This window comes from Ambystoma mexicanum, chromosome 12 (assembly GCF_040938575.1).
Source record: "Ambystoma mexicanum isolate Mex_15411 chromosome 12, UKY_AmexF1_1, whole genome shotgun sequence".
Taxonomy (NCBI): domain Eukaryota; kingdom Metazoa; phylum Chordata; class Amphibia; order Caudata; family Ambystomatidae; genus Ambystoma; species Ambystoma mexicanum.
The window spans coordinates 640,338,017-640,361,719 of record NC_090936.1 but is presented as its reverse complement, the minus strand read 5'-3'; the positions used below and the strand labels follow the sequence as shown (position 1 = coordinate 640,361,719).

At 42.4% G+C, this 23,703-nt stretch overlaps 1 protein-coding gene across 1 annotated transcript in view; it reads right to left on the bottom strand.

The window, feature by feature from the left end:
• Positions 1-23,703, bottom strand: part of LOC138514646 (hyaluronidase PH-20-like) — a 66,408-nt gene that overhangs the window by 4,327 nt on the left and 38,378 nt on the right. The window contains exons 3-4 of the mRNA XM_069630085.1: positions 13,192-13,558; positions 12,353-12,524 (exon numbers count right to left, since the gene is read on the bottom strand). Of these exons, the coding sequence (XP_069486186.1) occupies positions 12,353-12,524; positions 13,192-13,558 (539 nt within the window). The remainder of the gene's footprint in view (positions 1-12,352; positions 12,525-13,191; positions 13,559-23,703) is intronic.

Sequence of the window (23,703 nt, the reverse complement as noted above, 5' to 3'; positions counted from 1 at the left end):
CCACAAGTCAACTGCTGATTCACACCGGAAATCAAATAGCTCCACCATTCCTCCATGTTATCGTTTTTAGGAGCGTATTTCCCAATGTGTAGCGTGCGTAAGGCTGAGATTGCTCTGCAGGCAGTCACCAAATGTTTCATAGACTCAACAGAGTGATTACAAAAGCAGCACAAATTATCTGTTTCCTCATCTCGCTTCTGTGTCGATATCGCTTTAGTTCTGTAGAGGTTCAAACACAGTCTGATGAATTGATCTTGGTGGTACCGTGAAGGACATTTAGTTAGGTATTTTGGAAGGACACCAATTTCATGCAACGATAGGCCGAAATCACAAAATGTCTTAATTTTCATGCGTTTTTCCTCATTAATAATCTTATGCCAAAGGCGAAACGCTTTTTTTGCGATTTGTGACATCTGTAACACTTGTTCCATGGATATATCTGCTTCCTTTAATATCTTTAGTATTTTCCCCTCCCAGATTTTTAACAGGTCATTTGCAATGTACGTTGGTTTCACTTTTAGAATCTTATAGGATTTCACTGTTGGTTCCAGTCGCATTTTACGCAAAGTTGATATAGTTTTCCATTGAACTGTACCGTATAGTGTATATACCTTCAGCTGTCCCTCCGCAAATACCTCCCCTCTCGAGCTCTTCACTCTTCTACCTCCAACTCCCTCAGGGTCAGTTGTTTTTCAAAGAAAAGAGCTGGGGGTAGATCTCTGTCTTCGGCTGGGGCCTCCCTCTGGAACAGCCTCCCTGCCACTCTAAAACTTGAAGAGAACCATCTCCAGTTCCTGAAGCACCTCAAGACCTTTCTCTTTTCTTCTGCCTTCGCTCCCTGTCTCCCCTGCGGATCTGTTCTCTCTTGGCACCGTGCACCTGGCCACCCTCTGTCCTCGGGTCCAGGTACCTGCTCAGCCTGCCACCCTCCCGGACTGCCTCAGGGTCACCCCTTGCACTGGGGTCTGTATCCGTACCCATACGGCCCTCCCTTTTTCTTCCTGCACTTATTAGACCTACCCTGTCTGCTGCCTTAAACCTAGTACTTGCAAATTGCTGGCTGCATTACCACTGTTTGTTGCCTTTATTATTTATTTATTGTTATTTATCTGTTTCACCTCTGCTTCGCACTTTCCATTTCTCCCCCCTTCCATGCACTTTTCCCCTCCCCCTCTCCCATGCACTTGCGCGTTCTCAATGTCACTGGGCCGAGTGAGTAAGATCACTGTTTTGTTCTCCCCTGTTCCCCTCCCTTGCCTTGTCATGCTCTGAAACACTTGTGTACGTGCGTGATAGAAATAAAATATCAATCAATATCAATCAAATCAATTCTATACTTAACTCATATCGGATGGCAATCACGGATAGGCTTTGAGGGAGTTTCAACACTTTACGCCAAAATATTGCTTCTAGTTGATCCCAAAATTGAGCTTTTATATTCCAGCCAGCTTTGCTGCCGAACGTTATTGCCGGTACTACTTTCTGCAGGTAGAATATTAGTACCGGGGACAATGTAAATTTGCCGAACTTGCCATGCAATTTGGCTCCTTGTACGGCAAACATCTGCATTCTTGACAGCAGATCTTGTTTTCAGATCCATTCTTGAATTGTTGTTGAAGATGACTCCGAGATAGCGTATTCTATCAGTTTGTTCAATTGATTTGTTTTTTACCTTCCAGGTGAATTTCTTAGATCGTTGTTGAAATTTTCGATCCAGGGATATTATCCTTGATTTTTGTACATTTAATTCTAGCGCATTTTTCCTTCAGATATCGTTGTAAGGCTAAAAGAAGTCTTTGTAGACCTATTTGCGTTTGGTCTAGGAGTACGATATCGTCGGCATAAATTGCCCAGCTGTTTTGTTCCCTGTTGACTTTTGGGGGTAAGGTCTTTGGTTGCATTAGGGCCTTTGGTAAATCAGAGATGAACAATTTAAATAGGAGTGCCGCCAAAGGACATCCCTGTTTTATTCCTCTTTCAGTCTGTATTTCTTCTATTAAGTCTCCTTGTTTGTTTAGCTTTACTCTGATTGATGTTTTTGAATACAATGCCATTATTGGCTGAAGTAGGTTATCAGGGCATCGCCAGGCTTTCAATTTGCTCCATAAAGTCTTTCTGTTAATGCAGAGAAAAGCCTATTTTAGGTCAATAAATCCAACAAACAGTTGCTTGTTGTTCTTCATAGCTTCTAGTTTGGCTATATTGAGTAGCATCAGATTTAGCTAGACTCCTACTCCTTTAGTAAAGCCTGTTTGTCGCTTGTCGATCACTTCTGCATCTTCTGCCCATTTTGCAAACTTAACTTGCAAGAAAGTTGCGAACACTTTTCCCATGGTCTCAAGAAGGGCGATAGGTCGTTAATTAGCAGGATCGCTTCTATCGCCCTTCTTGAACACCTGCACCAGCACTGCTTTTCTCCAAGTGTCTGGGAGGGTTTTAGTTCTTGCAATCTGCTCAAACAAGATCTTAATGAAGGAGGCCCATTCCGTTTTATTTAGTTTACGTGTTACATTTGAAATGCCGGCAGGCCCCGGGGCTTTTGAATTTTTTAGTTTTGGAATGGCCTTTTCTATGTTTTTATGTGTTTCTATCACAGACCAACTCGATGCTTTCTGCAAATGAGATGACGTGTCTGTGGGTGTTTGAGACTTGAATACAGTTGACAAGTGTTTAACCCAATCTGCGGCATTTACTCCATTTGGCATGGCGAATGTTTGTTTTAACTGGCCAGTATTTATTATTTCCCATATATGACGGCTATCCTTTAACAAAATTAGCTTTAGCGTTTTTCAGCTTGATCTTGACCTCTGACTGTTTTAAAGGATTTAAGCCAGTTCCGGTAACCTTGCCATCGTTTTTTTATCAAGACTGCTTGATCTTTTGTTTTTGTTTTCCTTATGAGTCTCTAATCATTTGCCAGATATTTTTTTCTTCACCTACTGTAATACTGTAGGGGTATTTTGGAGTCAGTAGCTCAGTTTTGTTACCGTTGGTTCTGGTTTTAAATTTTTGCAGCAACGGTACATAGTTTACTCCAATTCCATTTTCATTACAGCCCTCTAAAGTGGCTGGTAAGTTTATTATTTGAGTTAAGCTTATTCAAAGTCTTTTGTTTCCATTATTTATGGCAATAGTTGGCATGTATCTGGCAGAACTGTCTTCTGTGGGCCGCCGCCAGTAAAGCAATAATGGGTCGTTATCACGTTTCACAGTTTTTTCTGTTGTTAATTTGGCAATTTTGCTTAGCAGGTTTCTCAAGGTCCAGATGTAATCAAGTGTCTTAGTACTGGTGCCTCTATGCCATGTTTTAGCCGCTGGAATGTCTCCGTCAATACTGCCATTTAACATTACACACTGTCTCAAGGCCATCTCGTCTGATCAATGTTGGCCACGATTTATCCAAGATTCTGACTGGTTATGTTCTGTTTCGGTGATCAGTTGATTAGCTTCGTCAAACCATGAGAAGTTTGGATCACCACAAATTAGGATAAATGGATCTTCGAAAATCAATAGACCATTGTCAATTTCTTTGGTTACTGAAGAAATTAATTTGTTTTGTGAAATCATAGCTGGGTTCCAGTATAAATTTATTATTATTAGGTGTTTTGTTTTTAATTGCATCAAGTTGTTTTGTTCTAGAATCGTAACTTGTGTAAATAGATTTGGATTAAATGTATTTAGCACTTTCCAGTTGTTATTATGTTTGACCATTGTAATTAGTCCTGAATATGGTCGCCGAAATACATTTTTTCCTGCGACATTTTGATATATTGAATATCCGTCACAGGTTGGAATTGTGCGCATCCATGTCTCTTGAAGACAGATTATGAAGTGATTTTCGTTTATCGGTGTGTCGTCTCGAAAGAGATGGGCAAAGCCTCGGTGTTCCAGGATGTCAACAGATGTACGTCGTCGGTCGTTTCCTTTTTATGCTAATTATGATTTTGAGGGGATGCCTTATGTCGAGCGTTATGGAGATTAGATGACATTTACTGCTGTTTCATAGTTAATTCTGATGAATCATTCAATCGCTTCCATAGGTCTCGTCTTTGTTGTTCATGAGAGGTGTACTTGTTTGCCGTTCACTCTCTGTATGCCTTTCTTCCAAGTCGGTGTGTGGTTCTACATCAAATCCAAAAGATAGACGATGGTCCTTGGCTTTTATTATTGATTTTGTGCCAAATTTTGATCTGATGTGTCGGATCACCCAATCAACAGCTTTCTGATTTGTATTCAACGATCGCAATGTCATCTAATCTAATTGTCCGGAGCGCTGTAATACTATGCAATAGCTTAATTATATTATTCCTGTTTAGGTTGACCTCGTTTTTTTCTGATAGGATATTCTCCAGATGTATTTTCCAGACTTCATTTTTTGAGTTAGTTGTTGAGCGTTCATCTTGTAGCAGTTGTCCTTTTGTTTGTCTAGGATTTAATTTTGATGATATCTGTGAGCTTGTGTGTCTAATAACTTTTTGAGATTTCTGATCTTGCTGATTTCCTTGTCCACGATCCATTTTTCCTAGCTTCACGCTCCAGCTCTCTGGGTTGTTTATTTCGTCTTCACTAAAATGGGCTTTGGATGATGTTTTTTGCATTTTTTGTTCTTTGGGCAGTGTTTCTTGTTGACCCTGCTTTTTGTCGACAGGTTTTTCAGTTTCGACAACAATTTCCACCTCATCTACAGAGTAGGTAGAAAATTCTCATAAGTTAAGAGAGTGCTCGGGCTCTTTTAGCTGCTGGTTTTCTAATACTTTTTCGAGTGAACTCCTTTGAGTTTCCTTTTGAGGTGGTGGACAAATTGGTAGGTTTCAGAATCGATAAGGCAGCTCCAGTGAAAATTCCAAAGGAAGCTTTGTTTATTGTGGTTTGCTTTGTTTGACTCGTTAAGCTCGGTTTTTCCTTGGCATTTTCCGGTGGTGGTGCAGTTTTCGAGACAGCATGCTCTTGGATCATTTGACATGCTGAGGCGCATGTTCGCTCTTTCTCTTGGATTGTTCTAGCATTATGGCTTAAATGTTCATCTATGAGACAAATATGTTGGGGATCTTTATCCCTTCCTTTTGCACAGTAGGTGTTTTAGATTTTGAGATCGAAGACGTATGGAACACTTGTCCTATGGTGTTGATAGCCAGTGAAGATGTTACACTAGGTAACAGGTTCGTATTAGATGATTCTCTTTGGCCGTGACAAATGTAAGGATTACATGCTTGCCGAGTGGATACGTTGTGTCTCATCCACTTTGTGCATTCGATAACAGCTTCGACTAGATCTGCCTTTTCACAGGCTTCACACTTTGTTATCTCGTTTAAACGAGATTGCCATTGTCTCGAAGTATCTGCTTCATAATCGTGTGAATCTTCCAGTGAATTTTTCCAGGATCAGCAACTTGTTGTTAATTGTAACTAGTAGTGAGCTTTGGTCTTGAATTGTATCATTTAATGTCTCAGAGAGCTTCATAAACGGTGGCAAAGCAATTGAGGTTGCCGCAAGTACATTATTATGAATCTGTACACTAGCGGCTGTTGACACGTTTTCTTTTAGCTCTCTTTCGGTTTGTCCGGTTGGTAACACTGTTTGCGGAAAGTCTGGGTCGTCTTGTGGTGCGTTTTTGGAATTCAGGTTTATTTCGGCTCTAGAATCCACTTGTTGTTTGGTAATTTGTGGTCTAGAGCTAGGATGTGGCATCATTTGCCTCGGCACTGTTTCATGGATCAGACTTTGAGCCGTGTTTTCTTTGAAGAGCCCAAGGCTCATTTGTGTCTAATTTTCTTTGATCTTTGAAGTGTTAGCGTACTTCTGGATATAGCTTGCTTCCAGGAGTTCTTGAATACGTGAGTAGTCAGCTTTTAACCGTTCTGTCAATCGTGCCTCGCGTGCCGCAACGTCAAATACAGCTGTGCATGGCAAAGTGAATGGAGTTTTTATGGAGGACACATTTGGGGCAGGGTTTCCGCTAACAGATTTTTTTCTTGAATTAGTGGTATTTCCATTTGCCCCTACAGCTTCAAGTTCGTTTGATTGTTTCTTGGGGGTATATTAGACAATTGAGGCGTTGTTGACTCCTCTAATTCAGGGTGACACTCCGTCTCCCAAGCTTTTCCAGATTCTTCATTAACTCCAGTGTCTGGGATATCGAAGTCGAAGGGTGTTTCCTGCGCGTCAACATAGGTTGAGGAGGGTGGGGGCCCTGAAGTGGCTGCGTGTTTTGCTGGAGAAAGACGCGGCTTTCAGCATTGTTGGCACATTCTATTATGACACTCGGGACGCTCGGGACCTTTATAGCACGGCTTGCACTGACAGTTGTGTTGTTAATGCCATCTTGGGTTTCATGTTGTTTTAAGAGCAACGATGTTAAAGAGGCTAATGTGGGGATCTGACAACCCGTGTGGACTGGATCTACTGATTTGCTGTCAGTGTCAATGTTAGTGTTATGCATTATTGTGCCTACCTCCAGCATCAGGTCAATTTGATTCTCGAGTCGCTGCCGTTGCTGCAAGAGTTTATGCCGCGTTTGGGGCCCCTGCCGGCATTGTTCGCCACTCAATGTAGTACGTTTCATAATCGCGTGTAGCAGATATACACCCTGCTCCTCACCGCTCCTGGAGCGGACTGAACTCTGCTTCGAACTCCGCGCCGCGCTCCACGCGGGGAGTTCATTTAAGTAGGTTGGCTTAAGGATTAAAGGTGCAGGCACACGGATAGCACCACGTTGTTGTAGCTCCTCAGTGGAATATTCTCCCAACAGGATTATTGACTCTCTGTTTTACTCGGTTTTGACATGTTCTTTGAATATTTGATGTACTTTTCTCAGTTCACCGATTTATTGTACATCATTATGTTCTTATTTAAAGTGAATAAAAATTATGAAACACAAAAAAATGCACTGGTGTGTGCAATAACGAACAAAACAAAAGCTCGTGTTCTAGCTGGTGAGGTGAGGCTTGACCTAATGAACTTGCGAGCTCCATTTCCTCTTCACCACAGACGTGTACGCTAACATGCTCTGCGTGCCCATGGTAAAGAGAGCAAGAGCAGGTAGCGCCAGCTTCCCCTACCTCGCTCCCTCACACGGGAATGCCCTACCCCCTTCATTTCGGGGCGAGGCATCCCTCATGGCTTTCCGAAAATCAATTAAAATGGCTCTCTTCGCCTGATACACACCATAATCACCTGCTCAGCTGGATAAGTTCAAATGTACTTATAAATCGATGATGTACTTTAATGTATCAATGTACAAACGTATGTATAAATGCGTTTTCCAGCTGTACCTACCCTGTAACTAAGCTCCCCGCAAGTAACAGCGCCTCGATGCCCATGGGCTGCTGTGTGCTATACAAATGTAATAAATAAATACAAATAAATAGGGCTACTGAAGCTTTCTATGAACCACTGTCCGTGTTAGGCAGAATCATATGCAGTACCCTTTGGGAGCACCACAGACAATTAAGACTACAAGTGACAGTACAAATTCACAAGCCTGTACTACACAGTAAAGTGGTAGTGATGGCTGAGCAGCCAGACTTATCTCAAGAGTAAAGTGAGCAGTATCAATAGTTACACAAAGGACAGCAATTATTATGGTTCAAACAAACACTGACTCAAGGTTTCTGAGTAAAAGAATATACATTTATTTACACGTCAGTTATAAAAACAGTTCACTATTATCAAACAGTTGAACAATCACAATCTTAATACACTACACACCACCCAATGATTTCTGGACAAGTTAAGCTCAAAATGAAGTGTGAGCAAAATGTCACTCCAGCAATTAACAAGGGAGGGAAAGACAAAGTTAGACAAAAGTTGAGCAGCACCAACAAGTAAGTAAGCAGAGCAACCTAGAAAAGGCAACTACGGTGAGGAAATCAAATCAAGACGCCAGGGCCAAAGTCAATGAACCAAAGTCTTTGTAGAGGATCACACAGTTCAGGGTAGTTCGCGGTTAAGTCTGCCAAGGGTTCAGAACAAAGTTGGTCAGACGAAAAGTTACTTTAAAGAATAGAGAAGGACAAGCCATAGCTGATGCAGACGTTCCTGGCAGGCCCTGCAGGCTCACGGTTCCTGAAGCGCCTGTCAGACTGACACGAAGTAGGAAGACTGGAGGGTCCTGCACTGCCCAGGGAAGAAAGCAGCAGCAGAGCAAAGCAACAGACAAATGATGCGCTCCTTAAAAAAAGCAGGGTCCGGTCCTCCTGGCTATCCGGTTCACTGTAGCTGTGCACAGCAAATTCGACCAGAGGAGGGAGGCCTGGCTTGCATTTTGGCAAACTGGTTGGTCCCACCAGCTCCAGGGGAGAAGATTCCTTGCAGATCTTCCCTGTCGTCGAAGTTTGGAGATTCGGACCCGCAGCAGGGCTTCACCGGGAGGTTCAGTCATGGTAGAGGTCCTCTTCTGTCAGCTTCTCTTCAGTTCTCTCGATCCAGTGGTGACTCTGCCTTCTCAGTCCCAGAGACCTGCTTTTTATGCAGTTTTTCCCCATTCACACAGCCTGGCTGTTAATCACACAGAAGGGTGACTGTCCCAGCGGGACAGTCACCACAGCCAGTCACACAGAGTGTGACATGGGTCTCTAAGGAGACCCTGTGCAGGGAGTCTCAAACCCCTCCCTCACATTCTGTCCCTCTCGGACATTCAGGCGCCTAAGGAGGGCTTCTGTGCAGAAGCCCGCCAAAGGTTGGTGAACAAAGGAACCAAACCTGGTTTGGCGCGCAGAGTAAAACACGAGAAAGACTTTTACAAAAAGAAATGGCGAATAAACCCAGCCGGAACCAAATAAAAGTAAATGTGGTCCAGCCGGTTTAAGTTCGAGGCTTCTAAAATAGCCTAAAACAGTACCAAGGCTATTTAAATAGACCGTGGTAGGAAAAATAGGGTAGATACCACTGCCACCCGCCAAATCTTAATGAAAAGGGAACGAAATAATGTTCTATGCGAAAAAGACAAAAAGGGATAACTATTAACCCTTTCCAGAACTCTATCTAAGATAGTTTGTACTGGGTCTGTGAATTTAAAAAGACTAATAAAGTCAATGGTAACTTTACATGTTCTGGGAGACAGTAGTTAGTCCCGGAAAATGGAGTTTAAAGTGGGAAGTCTGAAAAAGACAACCCTGTGTCACTGCACTGAAGGTGCTGTGTAACACACAGTAAAAAGATGCCTGTGGAGTAGGTGAGGCTCCACAGTCTATGAACACAAACATTTTTAAACACACATACAGCAAAACACATGTAAGAGTGGGAGAAAAGGCTCACACTCTTACCAGGTGAAAAAAATAAATCCTAGAAATCCAGCAAAGCTGCTGAGGGACTCGGTAGGTAAGTGAAATTAGCCATTCTGGAGAATTCTCCCTAACAGTCCAAATCATTATTTATTAATCTGTACATGTTCATATAAGTCAAATACACATAGCTATAGCCAACGCATGTTTCGACCTCTTAGAAGGTCTTCTTCAGGGCTATTTACATTGTGCAACATACATTTGTCATAAACCAGTTTGGATTTGAAAAAATAATTAATGTCCACGGTTCAACACATACCCAGATATTTACCAAAAGGGAATTTGTGGTAAAACAGAGGGGTACAAAAATAATAATGTACATCAAATACCCATACATCCATACGGTTGTGTTGATAACCAAGTCGAGAAAGTATATTCCAATTGTCAAAATCAATAACAATTACCAACAAACAAGGAAAAGGGACACCAAATGGGTAAGGGGAAAAAGGGGGGAAATGAACAGGAAAAAGGGAGAAAATATTCAGAAATGTCATTAATAAGCTGTTCATGTACTTGGTACATACCATTGTCACAAAGTCTCTAACATGCAGTTGAAACAGTGCCAAAAACGGCCCAACACCATCCCTACACCAGTTAGTGTCATTCTGGAAATTAAAATTGTGGTGGCCAAATTGCATTACTAGAGTTAAAGTTTCACAAAATGTCAGCACCTTTTCAGTTTCATGGTGACAATTGTGCTTCAAGTTGATTTTGTGTTAATATATCAATTCCTCAGTGAACTAAAAAAATACCTTGTTCCATGTGCAGTTTCCATACCAACTACCATCAATGTCTGGACCTTTTGAAGGTTAACCGATCCTCAGCCTATTCTTACACCGTGTGTTTGCACGCATTGACACCAATAGTTTAGCTGTGAAAAGTCTATACATAGTTACCTGTTGACCCACTAATAAGGGAAACACTATCAGTAATTGGCTTTCTATAAATGTCTTATAGCTTCTAGATTATTATTGAGTAAAGTCAGCGTCAATCGCCTCTTGCGTTCAATACACAATTGTGTATGTAAAACAATAGTGGGAATTATAAAAAAATATGTCCCAATGGCCCAGCTAAGAGATCGGATTCATTTTAATATATTGCAGCCTCTAAAAGATAATATTTTTAAAACTCAAAACAGTTGAATTAGTGCACATTTAACACATCCATTAAACTCATATGAGTTGTCAGTAAGTGCTGCACCCATTAATCCACTCGTTATGCTGTCCTCACCTTATTATTAAAAATGCTCTCTCTTCAAGTTACTGGATAGCCGTTCTGTATCCCAGAAGCAATTATCCCTCTTTGTGTTCTCGTTAATTCCAATGTTCTCACTATAATGAACCCACGTTTATGGTCAATGTCACTGTTCCAGCTGCTATCAGTGGTTTACTCAGAGAGAAGCAGCATTTCCCACAGCTATTCACAAGAGTGCTTCAGGTCATACTTCCATTAGGCTGCTTCTACTTCTATAATGCAGCATCTATTTTCGGTATAGCGGTCAAAAATGCTAGTTTTGCTGAGCGCCCGCCATCGAGAAAACTTTATCTTGGTGACAGTTTTGATCTGTCACTGGTGGATGGTGGATGCGGAGTCTGTGCCTCATTACGCCAATTTCTCTGGTTGAGAGTGTAGTTGCGGTTTGAAATGATTCTTGATCTGTGTTCTTGTCACAGTAGAGATGGTTTCACATGTTGGGATTAAACTCTTTTAAAGGTACTGTGATGTTGCACGTTAAACGTGTGACTTCACAGTAATTTCCATATGTCAATAGCATAGCTGAAACAAAATGCTACCTAGTTCCTGGACCTCATGTGTGCCATGGAAGCGACAAGGTCAAATAATTGAGTCTTTCTCCAAATGAGACTTGTGTATTCAAATTAAAAGATCCCTTTTCATCCTGGCACAATAGTGAATTTTTGCTTATGTGTAATTCATGGCCAATGCACTCAAGACATTCTCCTGAACGGTCTTCTCGACCGTCCAAGTCACATGCTTTTACGTGCTTATTCACCCATTGGTAGGTCTAAAGTTATCCTCAGTCCATTGCACAATCACCACACGTCTACTGCAGATTAAATTAACCTTGTTCTAGGTGCTTGTCCGGAATGCCGCGGTCGACCCCATGAATAGCGACAACATGCGATCCTAGTGGCCCTTTAACAATAATTTTTCTCGTCTTGTGTGGTGCCTCCTTTCCCCACTTATCATCCGGTATCTTGCAGTTACAGTATACACCATAATCGTATATTTGGTCATGCTCTAGTTAAGTGTCAGTTGATGTAATGCCCTCCATATTATGTGATAGTTAGGTATTTCTAGCATCATCCTGACAAACACTCTCATCTTCATACAAATAAAATCCTCAAACCCATGTGTTGTTCCAAATGCTTGGCAACATAGCTCGTAGTTAACACATTTTAATGTCAGACTCACCAATTGAATGTTGGACATGATATGATACGATATATGATATGGCATTTATTACGCACCTATACACAAGTGTAAGGCTTTGCATGCCTAGTCTTGGTTTACTCTTATGTGTCCCTCCCCCCACACAGGGCTAATAAACACATTCATATGTATGTGCAAGTCCTTAAATGAGCAGTCTTGTGTTTACTAGGATATTGTGTAAGTGAGTTATGTAGCAAAATGTGGAATTGGTTTGGCATAGTTTCACAACGTCACATGATCATTCCTTTAGACTTAAAACGATCTATTACGTGATTAGTGTTGATCTATTAGGTCCAAATTGATCTTCAAACTCTAAGGTATTGTCTAAGTGAGTTAGGTAGCAAAATGCGGAACTTGTTTTGGCACTGATAGCAGCCCCTTCTACTTTCTTTTTCAATAATCAAGATCAACACCCCTTTAAATGTGCATTTGCAGACAGGAGTGGCCTAGAACATGCTAGCCCCTTCATGGCGAATATGCAAAGAAGGGTAACCATAGGGATGAGCAGGACCTGGATGAGAAAAGAAAGGGAAGCTTGAAAGTGGGAACTCTTAGCCTGCTGAGAGCCATATCCTTGGCCCTGGCAGAGACCGGACCAAGAGAGAAAGTGAAAAACCTACCGAGGGCTGTACATCACAGCCGGAGAGGAACCAGACCCATAGCAAAGGAAAATGCACACCACAAGACTGCTGGGAGTCCTGACTGTAACCCACCAGACATAGGACGTCTTCGTGGGCCACAGCTTTGTTTTCCCCTTGAACTGGTTATCTAAGATACTTCCTGGCACAAACCCTAAGCAAAGGTAAAAACATGATTGCTGGCAGAAGAGTGTCAAAGGATATCATCTATGTCGTTAGCCTATGAGAGAATCTTGTGTCTTGAGGGTGACAGTATCTGCGCCAACCCATTCCCTAAGGCAGGGAGAGGGTGGATGAACCTTTAGTTAGGTGAAGCCAAGAAACAAGCTGGACGCTACACTCCTTTGACGGTTAAGGAATGAACAAGCTGTTACAGCCTTGAGGCCACAACGGTTGGGTTCTAAACCTCGTGGATGAACCTGGAGGCTACACATGGCGGAGTTGTAGAGGGTGGTAAGGAAAACATGGGTCCATTGTGGGGAAATTACAACAGCCCTTTATTTCCCGTCCTATGAACGGTTTATGGTTGGGGCCCCATCTAATTTCTAGAATACTCCCCTAGACATGGGCACTGTTCTCACCCCACCTATAGCTCATAACAAGCATGTTGATTACTGTTCATTATCACTGTGTTTTCAGTTGACCCCTTTATCATTATCTATGACTTTCATTACAATTGTTTATAAAATTGTACATCAGTGGATTCAGCTTCATAAGTAACATTTTACCAGGTGTACATTTTGACATTTGGATCACCAATTGATGTCACCTACACTTCCTAACAATATGTGTGTGGCGCAAAACGAATTTCACGTGATTACCTGGTATTGCTTGAATACATATGTCTCCTGATATGCAGATAATGGCGCTTTTAGGGATCTGAATTCTGCCTTTGCGGTGACAGTCAGTGTTGCCGGAATAACAGCTGCATTCAAATTCCTCTGCCATTTGAAGAAAGTCTGCCATGGTTGGGTGTCCAATTACCGAAATCTTCCTATGCCTTCCTTTCCTGATGGTGAAGTTCTGTGGGTTTAGATGAAGGTAACTATTGGCATTCCAGTTTTTCCTGGTGCAGGCTCCCTTGCCATGGCACAAGACCTGACTGCACATTTTTGCAGCCAGCGTCACATTAACAATATATGGATTCAATACATGCTTCATGTATTTATCCAGGGTTCTGCAAGTTCTCTGTGAACACAAACAAAACAAATCACAAGTAATTAAAATGGTATTCATCTTCTGTTAAAATTCACAAAATCGGACCTCATTAGCCACAGAATTCAGAATGACTATCAGTTACTATTGCCATTTCCAATTCTTCGTTAGAAAATCTCTGTATTCAATGGTTTGGCTTGTTTCTTGGTTACCAACAGCCACACTCCCTTCTGGCCCACGGGTTCAGCTCCCCTCCAACACAAAATTCATGTTATGAAACTTAGTACAAGATTTTGAAAGCCTGCAAAGGGCTACAGCAAGAAACGCAGGGCCTGATTCACAGAAGCATTTTATAATGGTGCAATCCCATTGGAAAACGTTCTGTCAATCAGGCCCCAAGTCTTTTGATTTCATGTTTGTTTCCACTACATGGCCTTTTAAAGTGACCCTTCACTGTAGAGTAAGGGTGAAGACCAGTCATCTCATTATGGTTTACAGATTAGAATAACAGCCAAAATATAGTGTTGTTGTAATGATGATGAAAATATAGATCTCTTTAAAAAAATCTCTTTCCTAAAAGTCCTTGAAAAGCGAATGATCAGATCCAAAAAAAATCCAGATTACAAATCTCCATGGAGGAAGTTACAATAGGCAATCATTCATAATGATAACTCAAGGGGCCTCTATAAGTTGGCCGGTGCAGTATACTGGCACGTGACTGCAACGGCCAACTACAGGTTTGCAGTGGGGTGGAGGAATTACCTGCAGCTAACAGTAATCCCGACACCCTATTGGCAAAGAAAACCTGGTATTACCAGCGCCTGTAATACTGGCAAATCCCCCATGAAGTCCTATGGGACTACATGAATGGGGATTAACTCCATCGACCCAGCACCCGTGATCCGGTGGAAATGCTGCCGGACAGAGTGCCAGAAACGGTATTACCATTTGCCTTTATCCTGGAGGTAATTTCACTAGGATACCAGCAAACTCATAATGAGGGTCAAGATCTATACAACATTAGTTTTTTCGATTTGATCTAAAACGTCTTCCAAAATAAATAAATAATCCATACAGTTGCAACAATTCGAAACTAGCAGCAAAATAAATTACACTCCAAGACTACAACAAAAAACATACAAACTATATTACAGTTTTCAAATACGTTTTCCTTGTAAGCCAGGCTTGTGCTATAGAACTGGCTCGTGCCACAGTGGCATAAGATAGGTTTGGTTTATTTTTTCCCAGTAAAGCTGCTTAGTAAAACATGGCTCAATGCAGTCTAGTTAAGATTCTTGTGTGAAGAATATTTTAACATAGAAGTATGTCAGAGTTCAAATCTGAAACATAAATGTAGAGATATCTTGGAAAGGCCAATCAAAACACGACTTATTATACCATTACTCATTGAAGTAGCCTTTTCTGGATCCAAGAACAGGGCACTGTGGCAAATATTGTTCAAGACTAGCAGCTTATGTAAGATCCAGTATCAAAAATAACTTTCTAAAGTGTTCAGTACATCTCATAGAACTTCATTGTATGAATGATGAAGACTCCTCTGTTTTTTTACGTAACCAGAGAAGTGCAGGTTTAAATTGAATCACGTAATCTAAACCTAATAGAGTAAGTTCAAACTTTAACGCAGTAATCAGGGTTGCCAGTAGGCATTGACAGCAAAAATAGAAGATAGTTTTCGACCATAACTAAATTACTCACACCATTGCTGCCCCATATTTTTAGACTACTAACTGTAGAGTAAGGGTGAAGGCCAGGCATCTCATTATGGTTTAAAGATTAGAATAACTGAGCCAAAATAAAGTGTTGTTCTAATGATGAAGAAGATATACATTTCTTCAAAACAAATCTCTATCCTAAAAGTGCTTAAAAAGCAAATACTTACATCTAAGTTAGAGCCCAGATGCCCCTGGGTTCGGTGTGCCTAATAAATATCAAAATAAATAAATAAATACAGGTTACAATAGGCTATAATTCATAATAATCACTCAAGGGGACTCATTATAAGTTGTCCGGTGCAGTATACTGGCACGTTACCGCACTGGCCAACTACAGGTTTACAGTGGGGGCGGGGGAATTACCTCCAGCTAAGAGTAATTCTGGCACCCTACTGGCAAAAAAACCACTGGTATTCCCGGTGCCGGGTTAATACTGGCACCTGTAACACTGGCAAATCCCTGATGGTGTCCTATGGCACTGCATGAATGGGGATTAACTCCATCAACCCCGCAATCGTGATCCGATGGTAATACTGCGGGACAGAGTGCCAGAAATGGTATTACCATTTGCAAGTATCCTGGAGATAATTCCGCCAGGATAGTGGCAAACACATGAGGGTCAAGATCTATACAAAATTAGTTCTTCAATTTGATCTAAAACTTCTTCTAAAATAAATATATAATCAATACAGTTGCAACAATTCCAAAATAGCAGCTAAATAAATTAAACTCTAAGACTACAACAAAAAACATACAAGCTATATGTCATGATCTCTGCTTCCAAAAGGTCAGGGTTTTCCCAACTCCCTTGGAAGCAGATCCATAACCCAGGTTCCGAGTGCCAACCAGTCCCAATTGGGACCTTTTGGACCCAGTCCTGGCGCCAGTGGCACCAGGCTCATAAATATGCCCAGTCCCAGCGCTGGAAGCGCCGGGCTCATAATGCTTGGGTGGACTTACCTGCAGCAGACCATGCTGCTTACTTGCCTGCCAGTTGAGTCTCTGATCCTCTTCTGTTTGGAACTACTTTTCCTGTTGGGTGGGGCAGGAGCCACTCCCTAGATTCAGAACACTGGAACTCTTCTGGAAAGCAGGAACTCTTTTCTTACCTAGGCGTGGCTGTGGAAGGAGACACCTAAGCACTACAGGAGGCTATTTAAACCACACCCGATGGATGAATCTTGCTTTGCGTTATTCTGCATCCTCAGCAGCAGAACGCTCATCGTGTTTTCTGCATCTGATCCTGGGCCTAAGGAAAAAGGCTTACCATTCTGAATCCAGTCTTCAGCAACACCTATAAAGACAAGAAAGAACAGGTTAGCATTACGGTCTTCAGTGACAGCTCTTCACTTACCTGGTCCATCGGCTGTCACCAACGCCTCGCGCTGCATTCCGGCATCTGAAAGACAAAGGCTTACCTACCCTTCGTGCGCTCCGGAAGTCTTCACACTGCATTCCGGCATCTGAAAGACAAAAGCTTACCAACTCTTTGCACGCTCCGGAGGCCTTCGGCGCTGCATCCCGCATCTGAAAGACAAAACAAGGTGCGTTTAAAGACATTGGGGAACTTTAATACTCACGTGCCATTACTCCTTTCCACTAACCCAGTGGGTATTCCGGCACCCTGCAGCCGCCCCGAACTTGTACAAGCAAAATAAAAAGACAGTTAGAGCGCATCGTGAAGCAAGCAACAAGCGCTTACTTACGTGCTTCCAGGCGCTTCTATTCATCACACGGGCTCCATCTTCAACTCACTTCAGCCCGCCAGCCGCCATCGCCGGAACCCTGCAAAACAAGAGACATCATTACTAAAGACTTTAAAGACATTAGAATTACTCGAAACTTACCGTTCGTGCAGTAAACGACGGACAGCAGTCCTCTGAAGTCAAGAGGCCTGCTCCCCTTATCCAGTGAAGAAACTGGTTACAGCACCCTGCCTCGAGGCAGATGGAGAGCACGGCGTTCACTTACCTAAGGTGAGAGCGTTAACCTTTGGGGTTCTACAGGAGAAGAGAAAGGGAAGAAGAGAGAGACATTCAATAACCCAGTTCATTAATCCCACATTTTCTATCTGCAGACATCTTACCCTTCGAGCCAGACATACAGTGCACAGAGGTCTAGCCCAAAGAGCCAGCCGTGTGTTACACATCACCTTTGAAGATACGGTATATGCCCAGTCAAGACCGGCGCCGCTACGGGAATCAGGTGAGCGTTACACTATATTACAGTTTTAAAATAAGATCCAGTACCAAATATAACTTTCTAAAGTGTTCAATACACCTCATAGAACTTCAGTGTATGTATGATGAAGACTCCCCTGTTTTTCCATAAACAGAGAGGTACAGGTTTAAATTGAATCACGTAATCTAAACTTAATGGAGTAAGTGCCAACTTTAAAGCAGCTATCGGGGATGCCGGTAGGCACTGGCAGCAATTGTAGAAGATAGTTTTCGACCATAGCTAAATTACTCACTCCATTACTGCTCCATATTTCTAGACTACTACACCCGGTTGTTGGGCACAATACACCCCCTCAGATGGATTAATGCACCTGCCTCATTATTTCCTTAAGAGTACAGCAGTGGTACCATTACTCCTTCCTAGCATAAGTTCATTTTTAAATAATTGTTTACTTCCATGACCAGTTTCTCAAAAGTTATTCCTAGGTAATCAGAGAGCTACCGGTCTAATACATTTTCCGTTCATAATTAATCAGCCACATCTTCTATGATGTACCATACACTTAGCTTTCTTAACATTAATCTTTAGGACAAGTTTTCCTGTTTGAAACTAAAGATATACAAAATAAATATCATCACTAAAAGCAGGCAAAAGTGCAGGGCCTGAATTTTTGCCATCTGCTGTTTTCCTCACATTTCAGGATATTTAGGTTCCTCCTTTATTAAGAGTATTTAATATATTTGTAATGAAAAATCCCTACCCTGAATCCTGGGAAAAAGTAAATATCTTGCCCGATGCATAATAAAGGTGAAAAAACAAACCTGGCTAATTACAGACTGATATCGTTATTTGATAACGTTGCAAAAATCTTTAGGAACATTCTTCTTGAGTGGCTCCAAAATTGGACTTATGGCAACAAAGTCTTCACTATCACACTGCTAAGCATTAGGGCTAGCCTGTGCGCAGACTTGCAAACCATGAATTTATATCAACTTGCAGCCAGATCCATGTTCGCAAAAGATTAACATATGATGAGTTTGCGGATCTTGCTGCAGCCTTCGACTCCGGATCACCCCACCTTTTGGATGTCATTGGCAAACTTGTGATGTCCCGTAATTTACGTAAGCATTCATAACAGTAACTCCACTGTAGTTAGATTTGGCAACTCATTCAGAGAGTCTAGTACCATTTCTATTAAGAGAGAAGTGAGACAAGGTTGTTTCTTGGCCGCCTTCTGTTCAATGTACTTACGAATTCCCTGTATGGAACCCTTTGTGGGGTCATCGCTGACTTTCCACATTTGGAGAAATTAAAAATCCCTACCCTATCTTATGCGGATCACTGTTCTCGCAGCATGGACTCCCAACTCACTACAAAAGCTGATTAACAGTTACTCAGATTACATCAAAGTAAAGGGCCTTGTCAGTCAACCTGGTAAAAACTGCAGTTTTGGTATTTGGGAGGAAGATGAGGTGTAAAGTGAAAAATAATTGCTTTGATGGCACACATGTTGAGAAATAATTTACCAAAATGAAACATGCAATAGGAGGGATTCATGCAAAGGCTAGATCTGTAGCACTTTATGGCATGGCAGTGTGGGGTTTGCACAGTGCCACAGACGTCCAGAGACCCCCACAATTCCTCTTATTAACGCTCAATATCCTTACCAAAATCAGCACCAAAGTTAACGGTCCATAAGGAGCTAGGACTTTGTCAGCGTTGCTTTGGGATTGTTCCTTGTATTCAAAAATAGAAGATCAAGTAAAACCTTTTCCTTTTACTCTAATGTACTTCTTGCAAATTTGCTCAAATCTGATAAGGGGTAGATTCTCGTGACTTCGATGTGTATGACAAATACTAACTTAAGTCCAGATTTCTAGCCATCTGGTTCTTGACCTTAGTTTTTACAAAAGCACAATAAAAAATACTTGCTGAGGTCAAGAGAATTTTCATCAGAGAGGGAAGCTCGAGAATTAACCAAACATTTGAAGTGGGCATTCTCAGCTATTTACTCTTTTTTAAACAGATGCTTCTAATCAGATATAATCTGACACGGTTACATTTGAATTCCTTTGACTTGAAAGTAAGTTGCTCTAAGATGTTTGTCTTTGTGGAGATAACAGCACAGATAGGGCGTCTTTTTTGTCCCAATATCCCTGAAAGCCTGTTTCATATTCTTTTTTTGTCAAGCGTACAAACCCCTAAGAAGAGCTATATTATACCAGATTCTTAGGAAGCGCAATCGGAGGCAATGTCGTCCAACTTTTTTGTGTTTATTGATGACAAGGGATCTGTTCTCGGCCTTATCAACATTTCTTAAAAAGGCTCTGCACATTAGGCACAGACAATTAAGGCCCAGTAGAGAATATGTAACATATGCTTAGACACAATATTCCTGCACAAATCATTTTGAATTACCTAATTTCATGTAAAACAAACATTAAAAAGTTGATGCTCCTTTTATACTTCTATTCTTTTATAATTCTCTCTTTGGATGTAACTGTCTTTATATGTATATTTAACTTTGCTTGCATTGATACTTTCTGTAATTATATGAAATAAAGCTTATTCATTCAGGTCAACTGTGGCACAAAGATTTCAAGAAGAAAAACTGTTTTCGGGGGCCAGTAGGGGTTCAAAACCAATATTGCATCACCTGCAAATAGTAAGATTATTTAATGTTGTCCACCCACCCTTTCCTCCCATTAAGGGGGATCTGCTGAAAGTGTATACATTTCCAAGACCATATAATTAATATATGTGCACAGAAAAGTAGTGGCGCTACAAAACACTTCTGCCATACTCTTGCAGTCACTTGAAAGCTTCTATTATATTTACTGCTATAATAAAACTCGGCTAACCCAGTATCTGCAAGGAAAACCAAATAGTCTAACTCTTTCTAACTGGGTAATATTAAACATGTAACAAAGAAAGAAGGGACTACTTCTCTGTCTTATGTTCAGTGTTGGTAGTTCAATGTACCCAAAAGTCAATGATCTATACATATCTATTACAAAACGTCATAGTGCATAGAAAATTCAATTTCATGTGTCTCCTGATTAATATACATTATACAAATCTCAATTAAAATGTTGGAATTTGGGAATTCCAAGATGGTGTCGGTTGGGAGGAAGATGTGTTCAGCTCAACACAGCCCGCCCCTCCCAGAAACGAGAGATGTGTAAGGTGCTACTGCCCCCCATATAATTACCTCCCCAGTGTCGGCAAAGTACTACTGGATCGACGATGTTGGAAGCAGAGGCAATGCCCTATTTTACGCAACCCTCAGATGGAGGAAAGGGACCGTGTTATGCCTTTCTACAGTGCGGAACTGGGCGGACCACCGGGAGTCCTGGAGATGGCCTAGCAAGTTACACACATCGGCCCGATCTGTAAAGAAAAAGGGCCTTTACCACCCGACAATACATTTCAAGTACTACCGAGAGAGGCATCTGTTGCCAATGGAGATGAGCAGACACGGCGGATGCAGTCAGAAGGACGATACTACAGCGAGTGTTCCACGCAGAGAAAGGCGGAAAGGCTCGACATTCCTAGGTAGATGTCGGTCCTTGGGAGGAGCAGGCTGGCTCAGAAGCAGTGAGTTGGGGGCACAAAATGGCCAGAGCAGCGTGCCCCTTTCATCACATTAATGTGGCAGCCCCAGGAGGGGTTGTCTGGATACTTTGTTCGCCCCCTCTGCACAAGCTACTGAGATGGCGGTGCCCAGCTATGGTTGACTCCTGGGGGCTTCATCTCCCTGATTCTGTCATATGACAACGGTGGAAAGATCACACGGCTGTCGGCACTGCACAGACGGTTTTAGCCACCCTTGCGCCCCTCATGGGAGAGGCATCACTTGGGCCAATAATCTACATTGCGTATCTCATACTGGCCAGAATCACGTGTCGGATCACCCAAAACTACTAGTAGAAGAAGCGGCATGCACAGTGACAGGCAGATGGGACTTTGATGGGGGGAGGTGAGTAAGGTTCACAGTATCAGAGCAGCGACTGGAGGTAACAACATATTACAGGTGCCACTTCAGCTGCAAAGCCAGGCGGATGCAAAGAGTGAAGCGACCCCCAGGAAGGTGGCTGAAGGGAAAGGGGCAACCCATTGTTTGTAAAGAAGCAGTCTTTCACAAGGGACACAAAGCCCTGGCAGCTCCTGAAGGACTGTTACAGAACTGTACTGAGGTTTTGGGGTGAGGAAGCTGCATGGAGACAATAGTGGGGGGCATGGCACACAGGAATCCTTCATGCCTATGGGAAGGAGACCGTGGCACGTCTGAAGCAACAGCTTCCGGGTGAGGAAAGCCCATTGAGCAAGTGTTGGCAAATAGACTAGACAAGGTCACAGAAACAAACCTCCTCGCTTTCTGCAGAGACAAGACTTGAGGATTCGTTGCCACCCATCATAGCGGTAAACAAAGAGGATCTGGTGCAATGCCTTTCGGACTTTCAGATGAAAATCAAGGACTCGAGTCAGGAACTATTTGCGACTCTACGATCAGAATTGAAAAGCTCTATGCAGGAGTTTAAAGGGGAACGTACGAAGCTAGGAGAAAGGGTGGACACTAATAAAATGGCACTCCAAAACCTCGAGGAAGACTCGAGGAAGATGGACGAGGTTCTGGAACATTTTTTCTCGGCTGTCGCATAATCTAGATCTTCAATGCAAGGATCTTGAAAACAGAGTGCGGTGCTCGAACATATGCCTCAAAAACATAACAGAGGATGTTTTAGACAAGGACCTCAAGGCAATAATGCAACCCTTCTTTGCAGATTTGCTTCTGGAAGTCCCCCCAGATGGGGTGCACTTAAACAGAATTCATAGGGTGGACCCACAAAGGAAGGAGCCAGGGACATGGCTAAGAGATGTGTTAGTGGCCTAACATCCTATGAGAAGAAAGAGGAAATACTGAAGGCGGCATGGTCAGCGGGCTCCCTTAGGATTAATGGCATATAGGTCCAGCTCCTTCAGGATTTAGCTCAATCCATGCTGCAAAAAAGGAAAATGATGGGCCTCCGATCCTTTTGAATGTTAGCCTCCCTCCTTCGGGTTCACTAAAGCCTTTTGTTCACAATCCCTTCACCTGTAGTATTCACAAGTCTCAATATCCTTTTAAACAACTTTTCACTGTGGACATCCCTCAGCCGGGTTCACTCATCAACACAATGTTCACAGGGTTATCATGCTTCACCCCTCATCCGGGTTCACATTTGCCAGTTACTCCATTCCATCAGAAACTCATTCTAGACCCCTTAGGTTGTTCACTTTACCCAAGTCCGAATCTCAGCTCCCAGTCAAGCTTTCCTTTAAAGCCCTCAGTCAGGCTTTCCTTTAAAGCTCTCGGTCAGGCTTTCTCTAAAGCCCCCACTCAGGCTTCGCAGAGTTCATCCTACACAATTCGCTGTGCTTTATCACAAATGCGAGATTCACTTCCCTTAGCTTTCCTCTTAGTTTACGATAGCCTCCCTCGGTTGGCTTAGACTATCCATTCACCTTGGTTTCCTCTTGGTTTATGTTAGCCTCCCTCGATGGGGCTCAGACCATCAATTCACTTTGGTTTCCTATTTGTTTACGATAGCCTCCCTCGATCGGGTTCAGACCATCAATCCTCTGGGTTCTGGGTCAAAGACTTTAGAGTGTACAAGGGGTTTTACTCGCCCCTTGTATGACCACTTTGACCTCCTACATCGGGCTCTCCAAGGGTCTCCTGGTATTTGTAGTTTTAACAAAAGGTGACCAACAGAGTCTTTTGAATAAGCGCCAGACCACTCTGCAGCTGGTTTTTCCCTGGGTTTGAAAAGTTCTATAACAGATTAGTTCAAATCATGTTGCCGTTTGCAACCTTTGCTCAGCACAACTTAGTTTATTATCGGTTCTCCCTCCGACTCACTGGCTGGGCTGAACTCCTTGTTGTTTCTTGTCTCTGGAATCAAGGACGGTGCCATGGTAGCAAGCACCTCCCTCCGCCTTCGTTATCAGTGTGGGAGGGCTCCGTACACCATTGACATCTGTTACACCACACAATAGCTTTAGTTCCCGGTCTTACAATTCCTCTTTCGGAGGCTTTGTGGGTCTGGGTCAAAAAGGGCAAGAGCACTTCTCTCCTTGTCGTCCTTGTCAGTCTCGTTGCCTTTCTCCTTCTCTTGAACTGCCGTTTTGGAATAGCTGCCTCTTCGTGTGTTTTTTGCCTTGCTGAAAGTGTGCTCTTGTGCTCTACGTCTTATGCTTCCCCTGTGGGGAAGGGAAAGGGCT